The sequence below is a fragment of the Bipolaris zeicola genome (genome assembly GCF_000523435.1).
Source record: "Bipolaris zeicola 26-R-13 unplaced genomic scaffold scaffold_145, whole genome shotgun sequence".
Classification (NCBI taxonomy): domain Eukaryota; kingdom Fungi; phylum Ascomycota; class Dothideomycetes; order Pleosporales; family Pleosporaceae; genus Bipolaris; species Bipolaris zeicola.
The window spans coordinates 100-18,852 of NW_006912194.1; the positions used below are offsets into that span (position 1 = coordinate 100).

General features: G+C 53.2%; 3 protein-coding genes across 3 annotated transcripts; 1 reads left to right on the forward strand and 2 right to left on the reverse strand.

The window, feature by feature from the left end:
• Nucleotides 1-468: 468 nt before the first annotated feature.
• On the reverse strand, nt 469-8,359 carry COCCADRAFT_28248 (uncharacterized protein; the record flags this gene model as incomplete). Its single annotated transcript, XM_007716569.1, has 3 exons — nt 469-1,734; nt 1,785-7,637; nt 7,727-8,359. The coding sequence occupies 3 exons, from the start codon at nt 8,357-8,359 to the stop codon at nt 469-471; spliced, it is 7,752 nt and encodes a 2,583-aa protein (XP_007714759.1).
• An 828-nt stretch (nt 8,360-9,187) lies between these two features.
• COCCADRAFT_38898 (uncharacterized protein) lies at nt 9,188-16,883 on the forward strand (the record flags this gene model as incomplete). The annotated part of the gene is made up of 5 exons (XM_007716574.1): nt 9,188-9,457; nt 9,632-10,171; nt 10,220-10,474; nt 10,550-15,682; nt 15,741-16,883. The coding sequence occupies 5 exons, from the start codon at nt 9,188-9,190 to the stop codon at nt 16,881-16,883; spliced, it is 7,341 nt and encodes a 2,446-aa protein (XP_007714764.1).
• Nucleotides 16,884-17,261: 378 nt separating this feature from the next.
• COCCADRAFT_102612 (glycoside hydrolase family 43 protein) lies at nt 17,262-18,285 on the reverse strand (the record flags this gene model as incomplete). Its single annotated transcript, XM_007716575.1, has 2 exons — nt 17,262-17,957; nt 18,022-18,285. 2 exons carry the CDS (start codon nt 18,283-18,285, stop codon nt 17,262-17,264), a joined length of 960 nt encoding a protein of 319 aa, XP_007714765.1.
• Nucleotides 18,286-18,753: the final 468 nt, after the last annotated feature.

Sequence of the window (18,753 nt, forward strand, 5' to 3'; positions counted from 1 at the left end):
CTTAACACATTCTATCTGGAAACAGAACTTCTTAGGAAGATCAAGGCCAATAGAGCCTAGGCCTTGCATTAGTAAAGCTCTTTCTACCTTGCTTACTTGCGGGTTTTGGTCATTAAAACGGTACTGCACAGGCAGAATCGAACTCGCCCGAAGACTAGCTTCACTCTGTAAGATTACGTATATGCATAATACTTTTATGTTTTTTTCATAAGATGACAAGGAGAATCGAACTCCTGGTCCTTGCACACTTTTGCCGGGCAATGCCGGGACAGGGAAGTCCAAGTAAACATGAGACGTTTTACGGCACAAGTCGGTACATCGGATGAGACTGAGTACTGCATACACCAAAATCTTACTCTCCCAACTCGCCCTATCAGCACAAATCACGGTTCTCGGAGAGCATCGGGGAACATCGGATTATCATCATAACATGTATAGTTGTATAGTACATTAATTACAAAACAGAATCTACGCAAGGAACCCCCGTACTTTCCAACTGCCAATATATCGTCGTACAATTTCGTCGTCAACACTGCCAACACCCCTCATGGCCGCCGAGTCCTTCAGACTCCTCTCAGTACCTAGTAATACACCTCCACAACTCATTCTAGTAAAGTCCGCTTCTAGGAAATCCACCAGGCGCTTCGCTGGATTTAGGTCCGCTTGGCCCGGAGTAGCCTCGTGGGGGAACGCACGAACACGCTTGATCCACTCCTTGAACGAGATGATGTTCTTCTCTGGAATGCCGAGCTCCGAAGCAAGGAGGGGTAGCATCTTGCTCCAAGGCTGACGAACGGGATTATCGATGTGATAAACGCCCCCGGCGGTAGATTCGCCGAGAGCAAGGTCCGCACACACTGCCGCTACCGCGTCGACGGGTGTCCAGCTCACTGGGCCCTCGAACTTTGGCAGTGCCCTCAGTGTCTGCGAACTCTTGATGAGGAAAGGTAGGTGTTCGTTCTCGTTCCAGTAGCCCGAGGCGGAGCACCCGGCGACCTGGCCGAGTCGCACTGCCATGACACTGAAGCGGGAACTATGCTTGTGCAGTGTTTCATCGAGCATGCGCTCGCATACGAATTTCGCATCTCCGTAACCGTTGGGCAGAACGTGCTCGATGGTGACGCGCTGCTCGGGGATGTGCGGTGTCCCCTCGTGTATGGGGTAATGCCCCACAGTCGCAATCGAAGATATGAATTGAAAGACAACTTTGGAATCAGAACATGAATTGGCAGAAATCAGTGCAGCAAAGTCGATTAGGCTGCGAAGAACGCGGAATTGCGGGAGAAAAGCAGAGAAGGGTTGTTTGGCGTTCATGGGCCAAGCATTGTGGACAATATGCGTGACGGACTTGACAAGTTGGTCGTAGGTGGATTGTGGCAAGCTGAAGAACGGCTTCGTCATGTCTACCTCGTAAACAGAAATCTTGTCCGATGCTGAAGGAGAAAGAGTGAGATCCCGTGATTTGAGAGCAGCGAGCTGGCGCCCGAGGGGATCCAAGCCCGAGGATTTGTTGCGTCGATTGAAGGCTATTACTGAGGATACGGTTGGAAGGTTGGCATAGTGGGCGAGCATGTGCGATCCAAGGCTACCAGTGGCGCCGGTGATGAGAACACACTGCCCAGTCGGCCTAGTATCGACAGTACTTGGCTCTACCTGTGCAGGCAGTGCGAATCCCGTGGTCATCGACTCGATGAGTTTGTCGGTTGCCGCTCTCCGTTCATCGTGGCGAAAATCCTACTAGTTCAGTTAGACGGTCAATCAATAGAGATCAGGATCGTACACACCTCTTGCTGGATAGGCTTCGACGGGACATTCAAACGCTCGAGTTGCTTGCCACCTGCCGTGGCGATGATGACTCGCTCGCACCTGACCTCTTCAACATTGCCATCGCTCCAGTCAACGTGTCCGTAACCGACACTGTGGAGGACCTTCTCCCATGTCTGTGGAGGGGCGACAGCATGCTGCCTGCCATCCTCGAAGAGCCACCAGCCCTCAAATACACCAAAGACAATGTCACACCAGTACATGGGCTCCGTCATCTCCAGCAGCATCAACACACCGTCTGGTCGGAGCATCTTGCGGATGTTGCCTGTAGATACTGGAAGACTGCGGGTGGCGTGGACTGCGTTACTGGCGATGACGACGTGCTGACTTTGCAACAGATCGGCCGCAGGCTCCTTCTCAATGTCGTGAACCCTGAACTTCATGAAAGGGTACTGCTTGTACTTCTTCCTCGCCGCAGCGACGAAGCTAGGCGCCAGGTCGGTAAAAGTGTACTCAATATTGACGCCCAGGGTGGCAAGGAGGGGTACCAAGCTGTTGGTCGTGGCACCAGTACCGGCTCCCATCTCAAGGATCTTGAGAGGACCGTGTTCAGGGCGGCGAGAAGGCGATGTTGCAAGACGACGAAGGAAGTCGCCCATCTGAGCATAGTAGAGCTTGTTCAGAGGGAAGTCAGCATAGACAGCTCCGACTAGCTCACGACCGCGCTCGGTACCGAAGATGAGTTTGATGCCATCTTCTTTGCCCGTGAGAATGCCTGCGAGATGCGAGCCTGTCCAGTATGCGAGCTCATTGCAGCATGCATGCTCAGGGTACTTGTCGAGTAGCTCGCGAAGAAGGTCACTGCTTGCTCTTGTGGGAACTGGCACGTTAGTGCGAGTAATCTTGTCATTGTCAAGGTCCACAAGGCGAGCGGTTTCGAGAACCGTGTAGAGGTATTGCGCGAACTTCTTCTGGTCACTGGCGTGCGGGATGAATGGCAGCTCCTCGCCAGCCTTGGCCGCGCTGAGATCGCAGTCTAGGTTGGAGAATGCCTCAACGACCAGGGCTACGCAAAGCTGGTCCTGCTGAGGTGCGATGGTTTGGAGATACCCAGGAGCACCAAACTTCTCCATGAGCTGGTCAGTCTCCATCTTCGCCTCGCTGAAGGCCTTGATAGCTGCGGACTGAGGCATCTCAAAGTCAAATGGGAAACCAGTGCCATCTTCAATGACCGACAAGGGCGTAATAGACCCTTCAGTGCCTTCTTGTTCGTCCACCGAGGAAGATGAAGACGAAGATGAATCACCACTGCTGGATAATATGCCAAGCGAAGACTCGAGGCAGTGAAGCAGTTCCGGGAAGTTGGTGACGTGGACAAGTTCGTCCTGTGGCAGGGTGCACTTGAATTCGCCCTCAATTTCCCTTGCCATCTCCATGCCCATAAGCGAATCAACACCAATATCGGCAAGATCAACATTGCTCTTGATCTCATCGACTTCGAGGCCAGAGATATCGGCCAAGATTGCCTTGAGTCTCTGGACAATATCATTGGGGGCGCTCTTTGCGGCTTGGGCAGGGGGCTGAGGAATCTCAATCTTTGCGACTGTGGGCGTGGGAGGAGTAGGAATGTCGGCTGATGTCATAAGGACTGGAGCAACGCTCTTGAGGGCTGGTGACTGCACCGCTCCGGCTTCTTCGCGTGTCAACCGAGAGAGTAGTCGGCCCATTGATACTCGCGAGACCTTGGCGTACTGAATACCCAAAATGGCCTCAGTCAGGCTTCCTGTTGCAGCATCAAAGATGAAGACATCGGATAGGATGGAAAGCCCGTCTGCAGAGCGCGAGTGCTGTCCGAAGACGTGCCACTTTTCAATTGATCGGGTTTGTGCCTCCGTCATTGTAGGTGCGCGAACCCACTGCTCGATGCCATTAGCGATCCACATGTCCCTGTCGTTCTCTTCAGCCATGCAGTTAACCCAGATGCCGGCTACTTGACAGAAAGCATCGGAGAGGAAAGAATCGAGCCAGCTTTCACCTGAATGCTTCTTGACAACGCGACCAGCGGATTCATTGCCCAATCCAACGAGCTTCTGCAGGCCAAAGTACAAGGGCGAGTAGTTGACAATGGGGGAGAAGACGCGGTAGATGGTTCTCTGGCCTTGAAGAACTTCGTCAGGGTTCTCAGAGTGCAGGATTTGCATGCATCGGCGATGACTGACAAGACGCTCATACCGGCAGAACTCGGACTGGTAATGAATGTCGCTTCCGCTGCGGAACTGGACCTCACCAGAAACGTGAGTCGTAGGCATGCCACCGGACGGGCCAGTAGAAGTCCACTTCCAGCTCCAGGCCGTGCGGCTAGCGTCCAAAGCTTCAACATCGAGCCATACGGAGCGCGATTTGTCAACACACACAGGCACGAGGTTGGTCATGCTGCGGATTTGCGGCTGGATGCCATCAACTGAGAGATGCTTCGAGAGACTCTTGACTGCTTCGATGACAATGTCTATCTGCACGGTGGCGGGGCAGATCGGTGCCACGCCCGCAATCGTATGACCTGCAACGATTTCCTCGTATTGAGGAATCATGGTGTTGATGCGGAATTTAGCCAAACACTGCTTGGTGTCTTGGTAACCAACGAAGCTGTACAACTTTGTCGGCAGCTCTTCCTTTTCTTCCACTACAGCAACGGCAAGCTTCGGCGGTGCCTTGAGCTCGAGCCAGTGTTTCTTCTTTTCGAATTGGTATGGTGGCAAGAGAAGGGCGGCATAGTGTTCTGTCTGTGCTCTTGAGTGACCCCAGTAAGTAACAGGGAGGCCAGCTTTCCAGAGTGCAAGGGTGGCATCTGTCAATCGTTGAACTCCCTGCGTACCGGATAGATTCACTGCCTGGAAGTGATGAGCTGGGGGCATATCAAGCGCCTTGCTTGCCATGGACGTAATTGTAGCGTTTGAGCCAGCTTCGAGCCAAATGGCGGATGGGTACTTCTTTGCGAGGCGATGCGTAGCATGTGAGAAGTACACAGGGTTTCGCAGGTGATCAGCGACAAAGTCTGCATCGAACTCTGGAGATGTCTTTGAAGTATCGATGGACCTTTCAACGGGAATGGTGGCAGGGTTGAAGGTCAGTTCGGCGCCGATTTGCTGGAGCTGGGATCGAAGTGGTGCAACCAAAGCCGAGTGGAACGCATTGGAAACACTCAATTTCTTGAATCGCAGCTTCGCGTGCTTCTCTGAGATTGCTGCAATGACGGCATCGATGCTACTTACAGATCCGGCAATGGTGTGTGATCTTGGGGCGTTGTAACAAGCAATTGATGCGTCGAGGCTCGGGTCGACATCTTCCAATACCTTCAACACCTCCTCCTCGGTTCCCTCGACAACAACCATGGAACCCTTCTCAGGGCCCCAGCTGTCTCTGATAAGGGTAGCCCGGCCAATGATCAGCTTCAGTGCGTCCTTGAGGCTGAGAACACCGGATGCGCACAGAGCGGTGAGCTCACCAAAGCTGTGTCCGATCACAGCGACAGGCTTTACACCACATTCAATCCAGCACTGAGCAGTGCTGTACTGTAAAGCGAACAAGGCAGTCTGGAGAAGAACGATGTCCTCGATGGGCGTGGCTTGGAAGACAGCGGGGTAGAGGCTCTCAATACCAAGCGAGATAGCGATGGCATTGCAGCGGTCCATGTGCTGGCGCAGAAGAACATTGCTTTCATAAACTGCACGATCGAGGTTGATAGTGGTGGACAGCTGGCCGCCAAAGCACAGAATGACGGGCCGAGATGGCAGAACGTCGATGGAAGAAGTAGCTGCGTTTTCTAGCTCAGTGAGCTTGCCAACAAGATCTGGAACTGATCGCGCACTCAAGATTCGAGCTCGAGGAAGAGTGCGGTTGGATTGTCGAGAGATATTGAATGCGAGATCTGCAATGGACGTATTAGGTCTCCGCTTAAGATAATCTTGGAGCTTGGCTGTGTAGGCGCGAATACTCCTGTCGTCGAGACCGGAGAACCAGAACGGATATCGGAGGTCTGCATCGTTCTGAGCAGTTTGACCAGTGGTGGTGGTCTTCAACCTAAACTTAGGTGCCTGGGTCACAACCATTGAAGCATTGCTTCCACTTGCACCATAGTTGTTGATGAGAGCAGCCTTGAAGTCGGCATTCCAAGGCTTTGGCTGCAATGTGATTTGAATGCCATCGCTCTTGGTTGCTCCGATTGATGGGTTCATGACTGTATGACTAGCCTGAGGGGGGATGGTGGCCTCGTGCAACATGCAAAGCACTTTGACAAGACTGACTGCTCCAGAGCTACCCTCAGTGTGGCCGACCAGACCCTTCACTGAGCCCAGCTGCAGAGGGACAGGTCTCTTGATTCCGTTGTCCTTCTCTTGGCCAAAGATGCGACGGATCGCGGCGTATTCTGCTGGGTCACCAACTGGGGTACCAGTGCCATGTGCTTCCACGACCGACACATCCTGTGCATTCAAATTGGACGTCTCAAGAACAGATCTGAAAAGGGTAGACAGAGAAGGAGCATTGGGTACTACGATAGGAGTGTCGTTGCTGTTTTGTGCCACGGCAGTACCAGAGATAACACCAATGATCGCGTCCCCGTCTTTCTGAGCTTGAGAAAGAGACTTGAGGAAGACAGCAGACACAGCTTCACCACGGCAGTAACCATCGGCGTTTGCGTCGAATGGTTTGCAGGGACCAGTTGGGCTGAGGAAAGATGCACCAGCAAGATTCTGGTAAACGCCTGGCTCACTGATAGTGTTTGTGCCACCAGCTAGTGCAGCAGTGACCTCTCCAGACAAGATGGCACGGCATGCTGTGTGAATGGCGACTGCAGACGCAGAACAAGCAGTGTCAAGAGTAAGCGAGGGTCCGAGCCATCCGAAGTAATGCGAAAGCTTTCCAGCAACAAACGAACGAAGGGTTCCGGTTGCTGTGAAGGCATTGGGTGCGTGGTGCGAAGTGTTCGCCACGTAGTCGTTGCCGCACATGCCGATGTAACAGCCAATGTTCTTTGGGTCAGGACCATTCGCATCGGCATTAGCCTGCTGCTTGGTGTCATTGAAGTACCCTGACATCTCGACGGCTTGATAAGCACACTGTAGCAACAACCTCTGCTGAGGGTCCATGCCAGTACTTTCTCTTGGTGTCTTCTTGAAGAACTTGTGGTCAAAGTCTTCTACTCCATCAATGAAGTTACCATACCACTTCCTCTTGGGGTCGTTCTCGCGGAAAGTCGTCTCGAAGGTGAACTTATCGTCCATTACGAGTTGGTGCTGTGATTTTCCAGATGCGAGGAGATCCCAGAATTCAGTGGCAGAGGAGGCACCGGCGACGTTGATGGCAACACCAATAACAGCAACGTCATTCGGGTTCACTCTTAGTGCCGGCGTAGTTGGGTCATCGAAATATGTGACGCGTCCAGAGAGCCCGCTAAGTAGACTTGCTGGCATACAACGTTCACCGAAAGCGACGAAGGAGGTGGAGCTGGAGAGGTACGACGATTTTAGTTCGGAAACAATCTTGTACCATTCGCACCGGTGTAATAGAATAGACTGAAGCGCAGTCTTGTGAATGCTTGTCTGGTCCTTGAGCGGGGCATCGTTGCTGTCAATCCTTGTTGGGATGTTTAGCGCGGATGTGCTACTTGGAAACGAAAACTTGGGATTCTTGTCGCAAAACTCAACGATAGAGTCGAATACAACGTTGTGGTCGGGTGTGCTGTGGAAACGACCTGAAAGTCCAAGTTCTGTAACGGCAAAACCGGCATCTTGCAAGGCGCGTTGGAGTGGCTCGAAGATCGAAGCGTTCGAGGTGAGCGACACACGTGTTGTGTCATATGCTACGGCGATATAGGCCTTCAGATAGTAATGTGTTAGAATGGGGACATTGATCAAAGCGAAGCAAAGAAGATCGTTACGTTACGAAAGGGGGATAGAATACTTACATCTGGAAACTTCGCAAGAATATCTTCCAACTCCTTGCGGTTGTCTCTGGAATCGACACGCTTCCATGCGACGGAAAATGTGTTCGAAGGACCCCTGGGATCTTGCAGCTGCTGTTGGTCGACAACACAGCCAGCAAGCATCGCCAAACGTACGGCAACTCCAGCGTTTTGCGCAAACTCTGTGGTCGTACATTGAGGGGAGAGGGAGACAGCGAAAGCAGACAGCAATCCAATGCAAAATCCTACCGTCTCCTCAACGATAGGCTGCTCTTGGATGGCATCCTGGCTATCAAGAAAAGCCCCGTACTGCACCAGTTGTGCAATCACAACAAGGGGTGCGAGAATCGAGTTGGGCAGCTGCTCTCCTCCTAGAGCCAATTGTCCGGTCTTTAACCACACTGCTAAGTCAACGATTTGTGCTTCGCTAGCTTTGTTGTGTAATTCGGGACAATTGTTCACTAAGGATTGGTAATCCGAAGGCAGTGAGGCGAGTACTTGGTCGACCCACGCATATCGTGAAGAAGAGAGAATAGTGCCTCGAAGTGTGGTGAGGTTTGATTGCGACAGGGACGGTGAAAGAGGTCCAAAAAGAGCAACCACCGGGTTACTTGTGCCGAGCTTCTCGGATGACATGTTTGGTAGAAGGATGTTTAGGTCGACAGACAACAGGACGGGGATATGAGGAAACTGTTGTTTGTCCGGGATGTAGTGGATAGATAAATAATAGGAGAAGTACAGAGATAGCCAAGCGGACAAGAAAATGGGACGAGGGTATGATTCAGAAAGGCACCGTCGGAGGCATGAGGCTCTTCGAACTGTCGTCTTGACGTGGTGCAGAGACTTTGTAGTGCTACAAGATGTCCAATTTCCAAGTATTCACTATAGCATGTATATACATCTTTTCACCCGAACACCCAAGCCACCATGAATCCTAACTTCAATACAAATGCCGGCTAGATTTAGATGGAATCCGCTTGAGACCGCGAATTGTGTCTCCGATACGGACTATCTTGGCTCTGTGAACCCTCGGAGTAACTGTTCGGACTCTCACAATCACACCAGCGCCCCACTCTCCGTTGGTTAACTAGCCGTAAAATGCAAAAACCAAGATCCGATATATGCCCGGTGATATGCCGATTACATTGGCGCCATGGCTGCGGAGCCTCGCAGGTCCGACTAGGCGGTCCTGGTGGATACGAAATGGTACTCGGGTTGTTACCAGGGTAGTTACTACAACACCGTCGATCTATAATACTTGTATTAGAACCCGTCTAGTTTACAGGAAATAATTCTTATATTCATAAGTCCCTCGCGGTCCAAGGTACTTGATTGTATTGCGCACCTTCCTTCCTTCCACCCTTCCTCACAGCGGGCACAGATTTGACATCTTCTTTGACTACGGATCTCCACATTATATGATCCATCTCTGACATAGTCCATTTGCACATAAATTCAACAAAGATGTCTGCACCCAGTGTTCCTATTGCCATTATTGGCATGAGCTGCCGTTTCGCTGGCGGTGCCACCGATCCCGAGAAACTTTGGCAGCTGTGCGCCGAAGGACGAACAGGATGGAGCGAAATCCCAGAGGACAGATTCAAAATCGACGGCCACTACCATCCTCGGCCGGACAACCTCAATACAACAAACGTAAAAGGAGCATGTTTCCTTGATGAAGACGTTGGCAACTTCGACGCCACGTTCTTCAACCTTCCCGCTGAGACAGCAGCAGTAAGTATCACTATCCATTCATCTTTAGCTTGAATACTAACGAAGAAATAGTGCCTGGATCCCCAGTTCAGGCTCATGCTCGAGGGTACCTATGAGGCCTTCGAGAATGCAGGTCTTACCATGGAAGACGTTATTGGTTCCAACACATCAGTCTACGCAGGTTCCTTTTTCAAGGACTACCATGATGCTGGACTTCGCGACGTCACAACACTGCCGCGTTTCTTTCTTGTCGGTGTCGGCTCTGCAATGGCATCGAACCGTCTTTCTCACTACTTCGATTTACGAGGAGCATCCATGTCCATCGATACCGGTTGCTCAACAACGCTCACTGCGCTACACCAAGCATGTAATGACCTCCGCAACCGCGAGTCCGACATGTCTGTAGTTTCAGGCGCTAATCTCATGCTAAATCCCGACATGTTCATCACCATGTCTTCTATCGCATTGATCTCCAAGGACGGTCGCTCTTTTGCGTTTGACAGCCGTGCGAACGGTTACGGTCGTGGAGAAGGCGCAGCAACCATTGTGTTGAAGCGTCTGGATGATGCCATTCGCGATGGCGACCCAATTCAGTGTGTCATCAAAGAGACTGGTCTTAACCAGGACGGAAAGACAGAGACAATCACTACCCCGAGTCAAGCAGCACAAATAGACCTGATGCGACGTTTGTACAAGAAAGCCGGGTTAGACCCAAAAGACACGGGCTACTTCGAGGTATTTGCCGTTGTCCACCCCTGAATGTTCACTACTAACCTTGCCCAGGCCCACGGAACCGGAACACCTACCGGTGATCCCCTAGAGGTTGGCGCTATTGCTGCCGTGTTCAAAGACTCAAGACCAACCACTACCCCGCTACCTATTGGTTCGATCAAGCCCAATGTCGGCCACACTGAGTGTGCGTCTGGTCTCGCCAGTATCGTCAAGGTTGTCAAGGCGATCGAGAAGGGACTCATTCCCCCAGCGGCAAACCTGGAGACCATCAACCCCAAGTTGAAGCTTGGAGAATGGAACCTGAAGGTGCGTACCCCACTAGTCCCCTGCATATTCGCAGAAAAAAATAAGATGGCGTGTTAACATGTATTTACCTTGCAGATTCCTCGAGCTACTGAGCCTTGGAATGCATCTCTCCGCCGCGCCTCAGTCAACAACTTTGGATACGGTGGCGCGAACTCCCACGTTATTCTCGAGAACTACACTCCTGCCGAGCGTTCCTTTGGCAGCTCCTCTTCCCTCCCTTCCAAGGTCTACGTCCTCAGCGCCAAAGATGAGCACGCTGCGACAGCAATGGTTTCCAACCTCCGGGACCATCTCGAAAATGTCACGGATAGCATCGAGTACCAGAACGATCTCGCATATACCCTCGGAGAACGTCGCTCAGCATTCCCTTGGGTAGCAGCAACCTCTGCTTCTTCGATTTCCGAACTCATCCGACTTATCGATGCCGGAAAGATGAAGCCAAAGCGCAGGGGCGATGTCCCAAGAATTGGCTTTGTTTTCACTGGTCAGGGTGCCCAGTGGTGGGCTATGGGACGTGAGCTCATCTCTGCCTACCCGGTCTTCCGCGAGACACTTCATGAGGCCGATAAGTACCTTCGCGAGTTTGGCGCCCCATGGAGCCTGATTGAAGAGCTTTACCAGAGCGAGAAGACGACCCGAGTCAACGAAGCGGCTCTTGGTCAGCCAGTGTGTGTTGCTGTGCAAATCGCATTGGTCCGCTTATTGGAATCCTGGGGCGTGAATCCATCGGCAGTGTGCAGTCACTCTAGCGGTGAGATTGCCAGTGCCTACGCTGCAGGTGTCTTCGATCTCCGCAGCGCTATGGGCGTCGTCTACGCTCGTGGTTTCCTTGCTGCCGACGTGGCAAAGTATTCCAACCTTGGTAAGGGTGGTATGATGGCGGTTGGTCTTGGTGTCGATAACGTACAGAAGTACGTTGAGCGTGTCACTGCCGGCCATGTCCTTGTTGCGTGCCAGAACAGTCCTTCAAGCGTAACCATTTCTGGAGACATTGCCGGAATCGATGAGCTGGAGACGATCCTCAAGGAGGCGGGAGTATTTGCACGAAAGCTCCAGGTACCTGCGGCATACCACTCCCACCACATGGAGCCCCTCGCAACGCCCTACGCAGACTGGCTGAACGCGAACATCAAGCCCCAACCAAAGATGCGCGACATCATTTACTCTTCGCCCACTATCGGTCAGCGCATGACGGACGTAGAGGAAATTGGCGCTGCGGACCACTGGGTAAGGAGTCTTACTCAGCCAGTGCTCTTCGTTGAGGCTTTTACCAACATGTGCTTTGCTGCCCCAGGGGAGCCCAGCGATGTTGACATGGTCATCGAGCTCGGCGCTCATCCCGCTCTCTCTGGCCCCATCCAAGACATTACAACGCTTGATGCCTTCAACGGTTCCACAGTTGGCTATGCCAGCTGCTTGGTACGCAAGAAGAACGCTGTCGACACCATGCACACGCTGGCGTGTGATTTGACCCACAAGGGCTTCCCGCTGAAGATGGCCGCAGTCAATCTCACAACCCAAGGCCGAGTAATCACCGATCTTCCAAAGTATGCCTGGAACCATCAGCTCCGTCACTGGTACGAGCCACGCATGAACAGGGCGCATCGCATGTTGTCTGAGGGACCTCACGACTTGCTTGGTTCCCTTGTCACTGGTACCAACCGCATCAACCCTTCTTGGCGCCATGTCATTAAGCCTTCTTCCATGCCTTGGATCACCGACCACATGCTTCAGGGTACTGTCGTATATCCTGGAGCGGGTTTCATCTGCATGGCTCTTGAAGGTCTTCTACAAGCCCAACAGCAGACTGACAAGGTCATCACTGGATACCGCCTGCGTGACATTGACATGCTCGCTGCATTGGTCATTCCAGAGGGCGACAATGGCATTGAAGTTCAATTGTCACTCAAGCCATGTGGAGATAAGGCAATCTACGCCAGGGGCTGGAGAGAGTTCCAGGTCTTCTCCGTTACTCACGACGACAAGTGGAATGAGCACTGCCGAGGTCTCATTTGCATCGAGTACGACGGCAAGACCGCTCCCAAGGCCCCTGTGGCTGTTCGTGAAAAGAGGGAGTACAGGACTCGTGTCAGCCCATCAGATGTGTATGGCTCCATGCACCGCGTGGGTATCCAGCACGGCCCCATCTTCCAGAATCTCAAGGCAGTGCAAGCTCGTCCTCAGGGCTCTCTCGCAACCATTGAGACCAGAGATACGGCTTCTCTGATGCCGTACAAGTTTGAGCACGAGCACGTCATCCACCCAACCACCCTTGACACCGTCTTCCAGGCAATTTACGCAGCACTGCCTGCTGCTGGAGCTCATTTGCCCTCCGCACAAGTCCCACGTTCCATCAAGAACTTGTGGATCTCTGGGGGCATCAAGCACGGCGCGCCCAACACTTTCAGTGCCTTCTCCGAGGTGCGAGACAACGACAAGCAGGGCTTCAGGGCTGCAGTCACTGTCGTCGATGGTGCCGAGGGAGACGTTGTCATTACTATCGAGGACTTCCTCTTCCAGTCTATTGGTGACGCTCTTAACAAGCGTGAGCCATGTGAAAACGACAAGTTCCTCACTCCCAAGTGGGTTCCGGATCTAACCATGATGAAGCCAGAAGACATCAAGCAGAAGCTGTCTAGCGAACCCGATCTCGTTGAGCTGCAGGCTTTGGCTGATACGAGATTGGCATGCTCTTGGTTCATCAAGGATGCTCTTGCGGCCATTACTCCCGAAGAGGTCAGTGGTCTTCAGGAGCACTTCAAGCGCTACCACGCATGGATGGAGTCTCAAGTTTCGGCAAACGAGGTTGCTCCTGTTACACAGGAAGAAAAGGCTGCGCTCATTGCCAAGGTCGCGGCTGTCAGTGCCAATGGAGCCCTTGTTTGCAAGGTCGGACCGCACTTGGCCGACATCCTGTGCGGACGCGCAGCACCGTTGGAGTTGATGCAAGAGAACCGCTTGCTACAGCGCTTCTACACCGAGTCTCTCAACCTCGACCGCAGCAGGAACCAATTGGCAGAACTTGTTCGCCTGTTTGGATTGAAGCATCCTCGTGCTAAGATCCTCGAAATTGGCGCGGGCAGCGGCAGCGCAACTTACCCTGTCCTCAAAGCCTTGGGAGTCGAGGATTCACTCTGCGCTTCGTACGATTTCACTGATGCTTCCGACAGCTTGTTCGATGCTGCCGAGGAAAACCTTGCAGCATGGAAGAGCATCTTGTCGTTCCGCACGCTCGATATCCAGCAGGATCCTTCTGGCCAAGGTTTCGAAGCCGGATCATACGATCTTGTCATTGCCTCGCAGGCCCTACCCAAGACTGGATCTATCGATGAGACCATGGCAAATGTGCACAAGTTGCTCAGGCCCGGCGGCAAGCTCATCGCCATTGAGCGAACCAACGACCAGCCAGACTTCCGTATGACATTCGGCCTGCTGTCCGACGCGAGCCTTGACGACGAGGAGCAGCGATTGTTGACTCCTTCTTTGACCGCCGAGGCTTGGAATGACGTGCTCAAGAAGAACGGCTTCACTGGACTGGATACAGAGGTCCGTGACTGCGAGAGCAACGAGGCTTACGCCTACAGTGTCCTGATGTCTTCGACTGAGACTGAGGCGCCTTCATACCACCAAGAGGTTGTCATTGCGATCCCTACACTGAGCCCCCCTCAGGAATGGCTGAAGAGCTTGACTGATGCCGTTGGTGCCATCACTAACTCGCAGCCCACTGTTCAGCCATATGACAACCTTGACTGCGAAGGAAAAGTCGTTGTCTTCCTCCCTGAGGTCTTAAGCAAGCTTCTCATCAACCCCGGGGATGCGCAGTTCGAGGCAGTTAAGAATGCCTGCATCAAGTCCAAGGGTCTGCTCTGGGTTACCCAGGGTGGAACAGTGGAAAGCGCTGACCCATTCTCAAGCTTGGCTTCTGGTTTCCTTCGTATTCTCCGCCTCGAGTACGTCGGCAAGCTTCTCGCCACCCTCGACCTCGACTCCAAGGCAGAGGTCTGGTCCGCTTCCACCGTCTCAGCCGTCAGCAGCGTTTACGCCGGCCTCTTTGCCAATCCCGCCGAGAACAAGCCCCGAGACTTTGAGTTCGCTGACCGCAACGGCATCAACATCTTGCGCTACTTCAAGGACCATGCCCGCAATGATGTCTGGTTCCCTGACACCGACGAGGCAAACACCACTGTTCTGCAGAAGTTTGTCGACAGCTCGGTCCACCTTACTATCGAGAACCCTGGACATCTTGAAAGCCTTGTGTTCGCTCCCAGCGCCGACAAGTCAGGTCTTGAGATTGCGGCCGACGAGATTGAGGTTTCTCCTCAAGCTTTCGGCATCACGCCTCGCGACATTGGTGCTGCGTCAAACACGATCCAAGACCGAACCCTGGGCTTCGAGTGTGCTGGTACAGTGACTCAAGTCGGTGCGAATGCCGCGTCTGAGGGCTACAAAGTCGGCGACCGTGTCGCAATCGTCATGGACGGCGAATCTGGCAACAGAATCCGTGTCCCTTGGACCAGCGCGGTACAACTCCCAGCTGCCATGGGCTTTGAGCTTGCTGCTGCCATTCCCGTCGCATATGCAACGGCCTGGATCTCGCTCATGGACGTTGCCCACGTCCAGAAGGGAGACAGCATTCTCATCCACGATGCCGGCTCTGCCATCGGTCAAGCTGCTGTTTCGCTCGCCAAGTACGTCGGCGCAGAGATCTTTGCTACAGTCAGCGACCCCGAGCACAACAGTTTCCTCAGGCGTGTCATTGGCCTCAAGGGAGACCACATCTTCCCAAGCACCGACTCTGCCTTTGCCACAGCCATCCAAACCAAGACGAATGGCCGTGGTGTCGACGTCGTCCTCAACACGCTCGAAGGATCGCTGCTTCACAAGACTCTTGAATGTGTTGCTCCTCTCGGTCACTTCTTCGAGCTCGGAAAGAGGGATCTCGAGCAGAACAGCCGCCTGGACATGGGTGCTTTCGCTCGTGGCATCACCTTTTCCGCAATCGACGTCACCATGCTGGCTAAGCACAAGGGACGCCAAGTGCACCGCGCCTTGACTTCCACCCTTGACCTCATGAAGACGAGGAAGATTCGTGGTGTACCGATCTCGGTGCACGACATCTCCAACGCTGTCCAGGCTTTCCGTAGCGCTCAGTCGAGCGGATCGCTTGGAACAGTCGTTCTATCAGTCAAGCCTGAGAGTACTGTACCGGTATGTATACTCTATTTTCCCACACAATCCTCGAGTTCATTTGCTAACATTCAAGCAGGTTATCCGCCAGATGCCCACTGTCAAGCTCCACGCAGACGCATCCTACGTCGTCGTCGGTGGCTTCGGAGGTATCGGCCAGAGCATCTGTGTCTGGCTTGCTGAACACGGAGCCAAGAACCTCATTGTCCTCTCTCGAAGTGCCAACGCCGCCGACAAGGCCGCTCCTCTGCTCAACGACCTGAGCAACCTCGGATGCCAAGTCAGGGCCGTAGCCTGCGACATTGCCAACGAGGACGATGTCAAGCGCGCCGTTGAATCCGTCAAGGACTTGCCTCCCGTCCGCGGTGTGATTCAGGGTGCCATGGTTCTCCGCGACTCGATTCTCGAGCAAATGTCTCTTGCCGACTACACGACTGGTCTGCGTCCCAAGGTCCAGGGTACGTGGAACCTGCACACTGCTTTTGAATCTGCTCCTCTCGACTTCTTCGTTATTCTCTCCTCCATTGCTGGTATCATTGGTATTGCATCTCAGTGCAACTACGGCGCGGGTGGTGCGTTCCAAGACGCATTGGCAGCGCACCGCACCAGCCGCGGTCTCCCCTGCGTCTCCATCGACATCGGTGCAGTCAAGAACGTCGGATACGTCGCCGAGCACGACGACACGCACAACTACCTCAAGAAGCTTGGCCACATGGTCCTCTCCGAAGGCGACGTCCTCAAGTCCCTCGCCTGCGCCATCACCTCGCCCTTTGCCACCCAGCTCGTCTTCGGCATCAACACCGCACCCACCAGTGCCCTTTGGGACGAAGGCCCAGCATCTCGCGACCTCCGCTTCTGGCCCGCCAAGTTCCGCTCGTCAGGCGATGAGAGCGCAAATGCAGGCATGGCTGATACTCTCGCCGGTCGCATTTCAAGCGCCACCTCGCTCGAGGAGGCTGCTACCGCGGTCGCGGGCGAGATCACCGCTAAGATCATGGATATCTTTATGATTCCAGAGGCTGAAGTGTTCCCGCACAAGCCCATGGCGGATTTCGGTGTCGACTCCCTGACAGCGGTGGAGCTGAGGAATACGCTGGCAACAAAGGCTGGTGCTGAAGTGTCCATCTTTGATATCATGCAAGCGCCGAGTTTGAGCGCTATGGCGCTGTCGATTGCGGCCAAGAGCTCGCATCTTAAGTCGTCGTTGGTTGTTGCTGCTTAAATTGCTTCTATGGTTGGTTGTATGATTGTGTAATGTTTGTATGAAATAGTTTTCTTTTTTTCGTAAGTAGTTTTGGGGGTTGGTGGGGGCGTTATTTGATATAGTAGTACCTTGGTCTTTTTTATTTTCATATCAATGTCAGAGATTTCACTATATCGATGTGTTTTGCTTTGTGGTTTTCCAGTGAGATTCGACTTTAGAAGTTGCAAAGACAGAGTGGATGAGCTGTAAACAGTGGTATTCTACATATGTGGCAACACTCATGACATGTGACGTGATTGGTTTCTATATACAAAATAAAATATAAACAAGAAGTGCCGAAGCAAGAAGAAGATGTCAGCAAGTATATGTAAATACTCAGCGCAGCAGGCCAAGCATCTACACCACAGGCCAACCACTCGAAAAGTCAATCTTGTTGATACCGAATTTCTTCTGGCCATCCTGGTATCCAATACGGGTATCAACGTAGTGGTAGTAAAGTACAGGACCCATCTGGGGGTCATAGTACACACCCTGACCACCGGGACCGTAGACCCAGCCGTGAGACTCGAGCACAGTGGTACCGCCACCGCGAGTGCAGTCGACACCGTTCTTATCGACAAAGCCGCCCGTAGCGCTGGTGGACCTGCAGACCTGGATCTTGTACTCCTCGCCCCGGGGGGGCCTGTTCGTATCGAAGCCGCAGCACTTGCCGACAGAGAAGAAGAGGTAGTGGTATTTGCCGTTGAGAGCGATAAAGGGGGCTTCCTGGGCGTGGGTACCCTCGGGCTTGAAGGCAATGTTTGTGACGGCTGAGGAGCTGGTTTTGAGGGGCGGGTTGGTCATGCCGATGCTGAAGAGGTCCTGCCAGAAGGAACCGAAGGACATGACGAATTTGGAGCCGTCCCAGTAGAGGGCGCCGTCGATGGCGTTGTAGTTTTTGCCGCTGCTGGACTGGATGCCCGTGGCGCCGAGGTCGGTCCATGTGTTGAGGTCTTTGCTGGTTGCTACGCCGATGGCTGAGTTTTGGCTGCCGAACGAGGACACGCTGTAGTAGAGGTAGTATGTGTCGCCGACCAGGGTTACGTCGGGGGCCTGTAAGGTAGTGGGTTAGCTGGGGGGGAGAGAGATGACGGTGTTTCGGCGGAATCAAGCATACCCATAGGTCGTCCTTGCCAGGCAAGTTGATCTTCGAACCCGCGGGAATGGCAGCACCCTTGTAGGTCCAGGGACCAGTGATCTTGGGCGCGGTATGGATGGCGATCTTGCCGCCAGTCGAGAAACGGAAATAGGTACCATCTTTACGGCGAATCAGAGCGGGATCATGGGCGTTGTTGCAGATTCCCGTGCATTCCATAGGGTTGGCATAGCCGTAGACTGCAGTGACTGCAGAAAGCAGCGAAGCAACAAGAGAGTAACGCATCTTGAACAGCCAGGCGTCGGACCAAGAAGAGGGAGAAAAAAAGAATGGGGATGTGAAGAGAGAGAGAGAGGGCGGTGGACGAGCAACAAACTACAACCAGCAGCATTCCAAGCATAAGATATATAGTAATATATTTTTAGTCTGTATTCAAGGACTTTTGACGGAATCTAGAAAAGCGGGCCCCTGGGTCACAATGTGGAATGAGAGGGTGTTGTGCAACGGGCTGTTTCGTGAGTGGTGGAAACACCAAACATGGCCATTGAGATATGCATGCTAAGGACAATCTAGTTTGGAGGGGAAGGGAGGGAAAATAAATGGCGTTTCACGTTTGGCCAGGCTAGCGGCGTCTGTGAATGGTGGCTTGGGTGGAGGGTTGGACAGCCCATGTGGGTTGTCATAGGCACGGGGGAGGATTAGGCCCCGCTGAGAGCCTTCGGAACAAAATTGGGCCAATGGTAAGGATGTAAT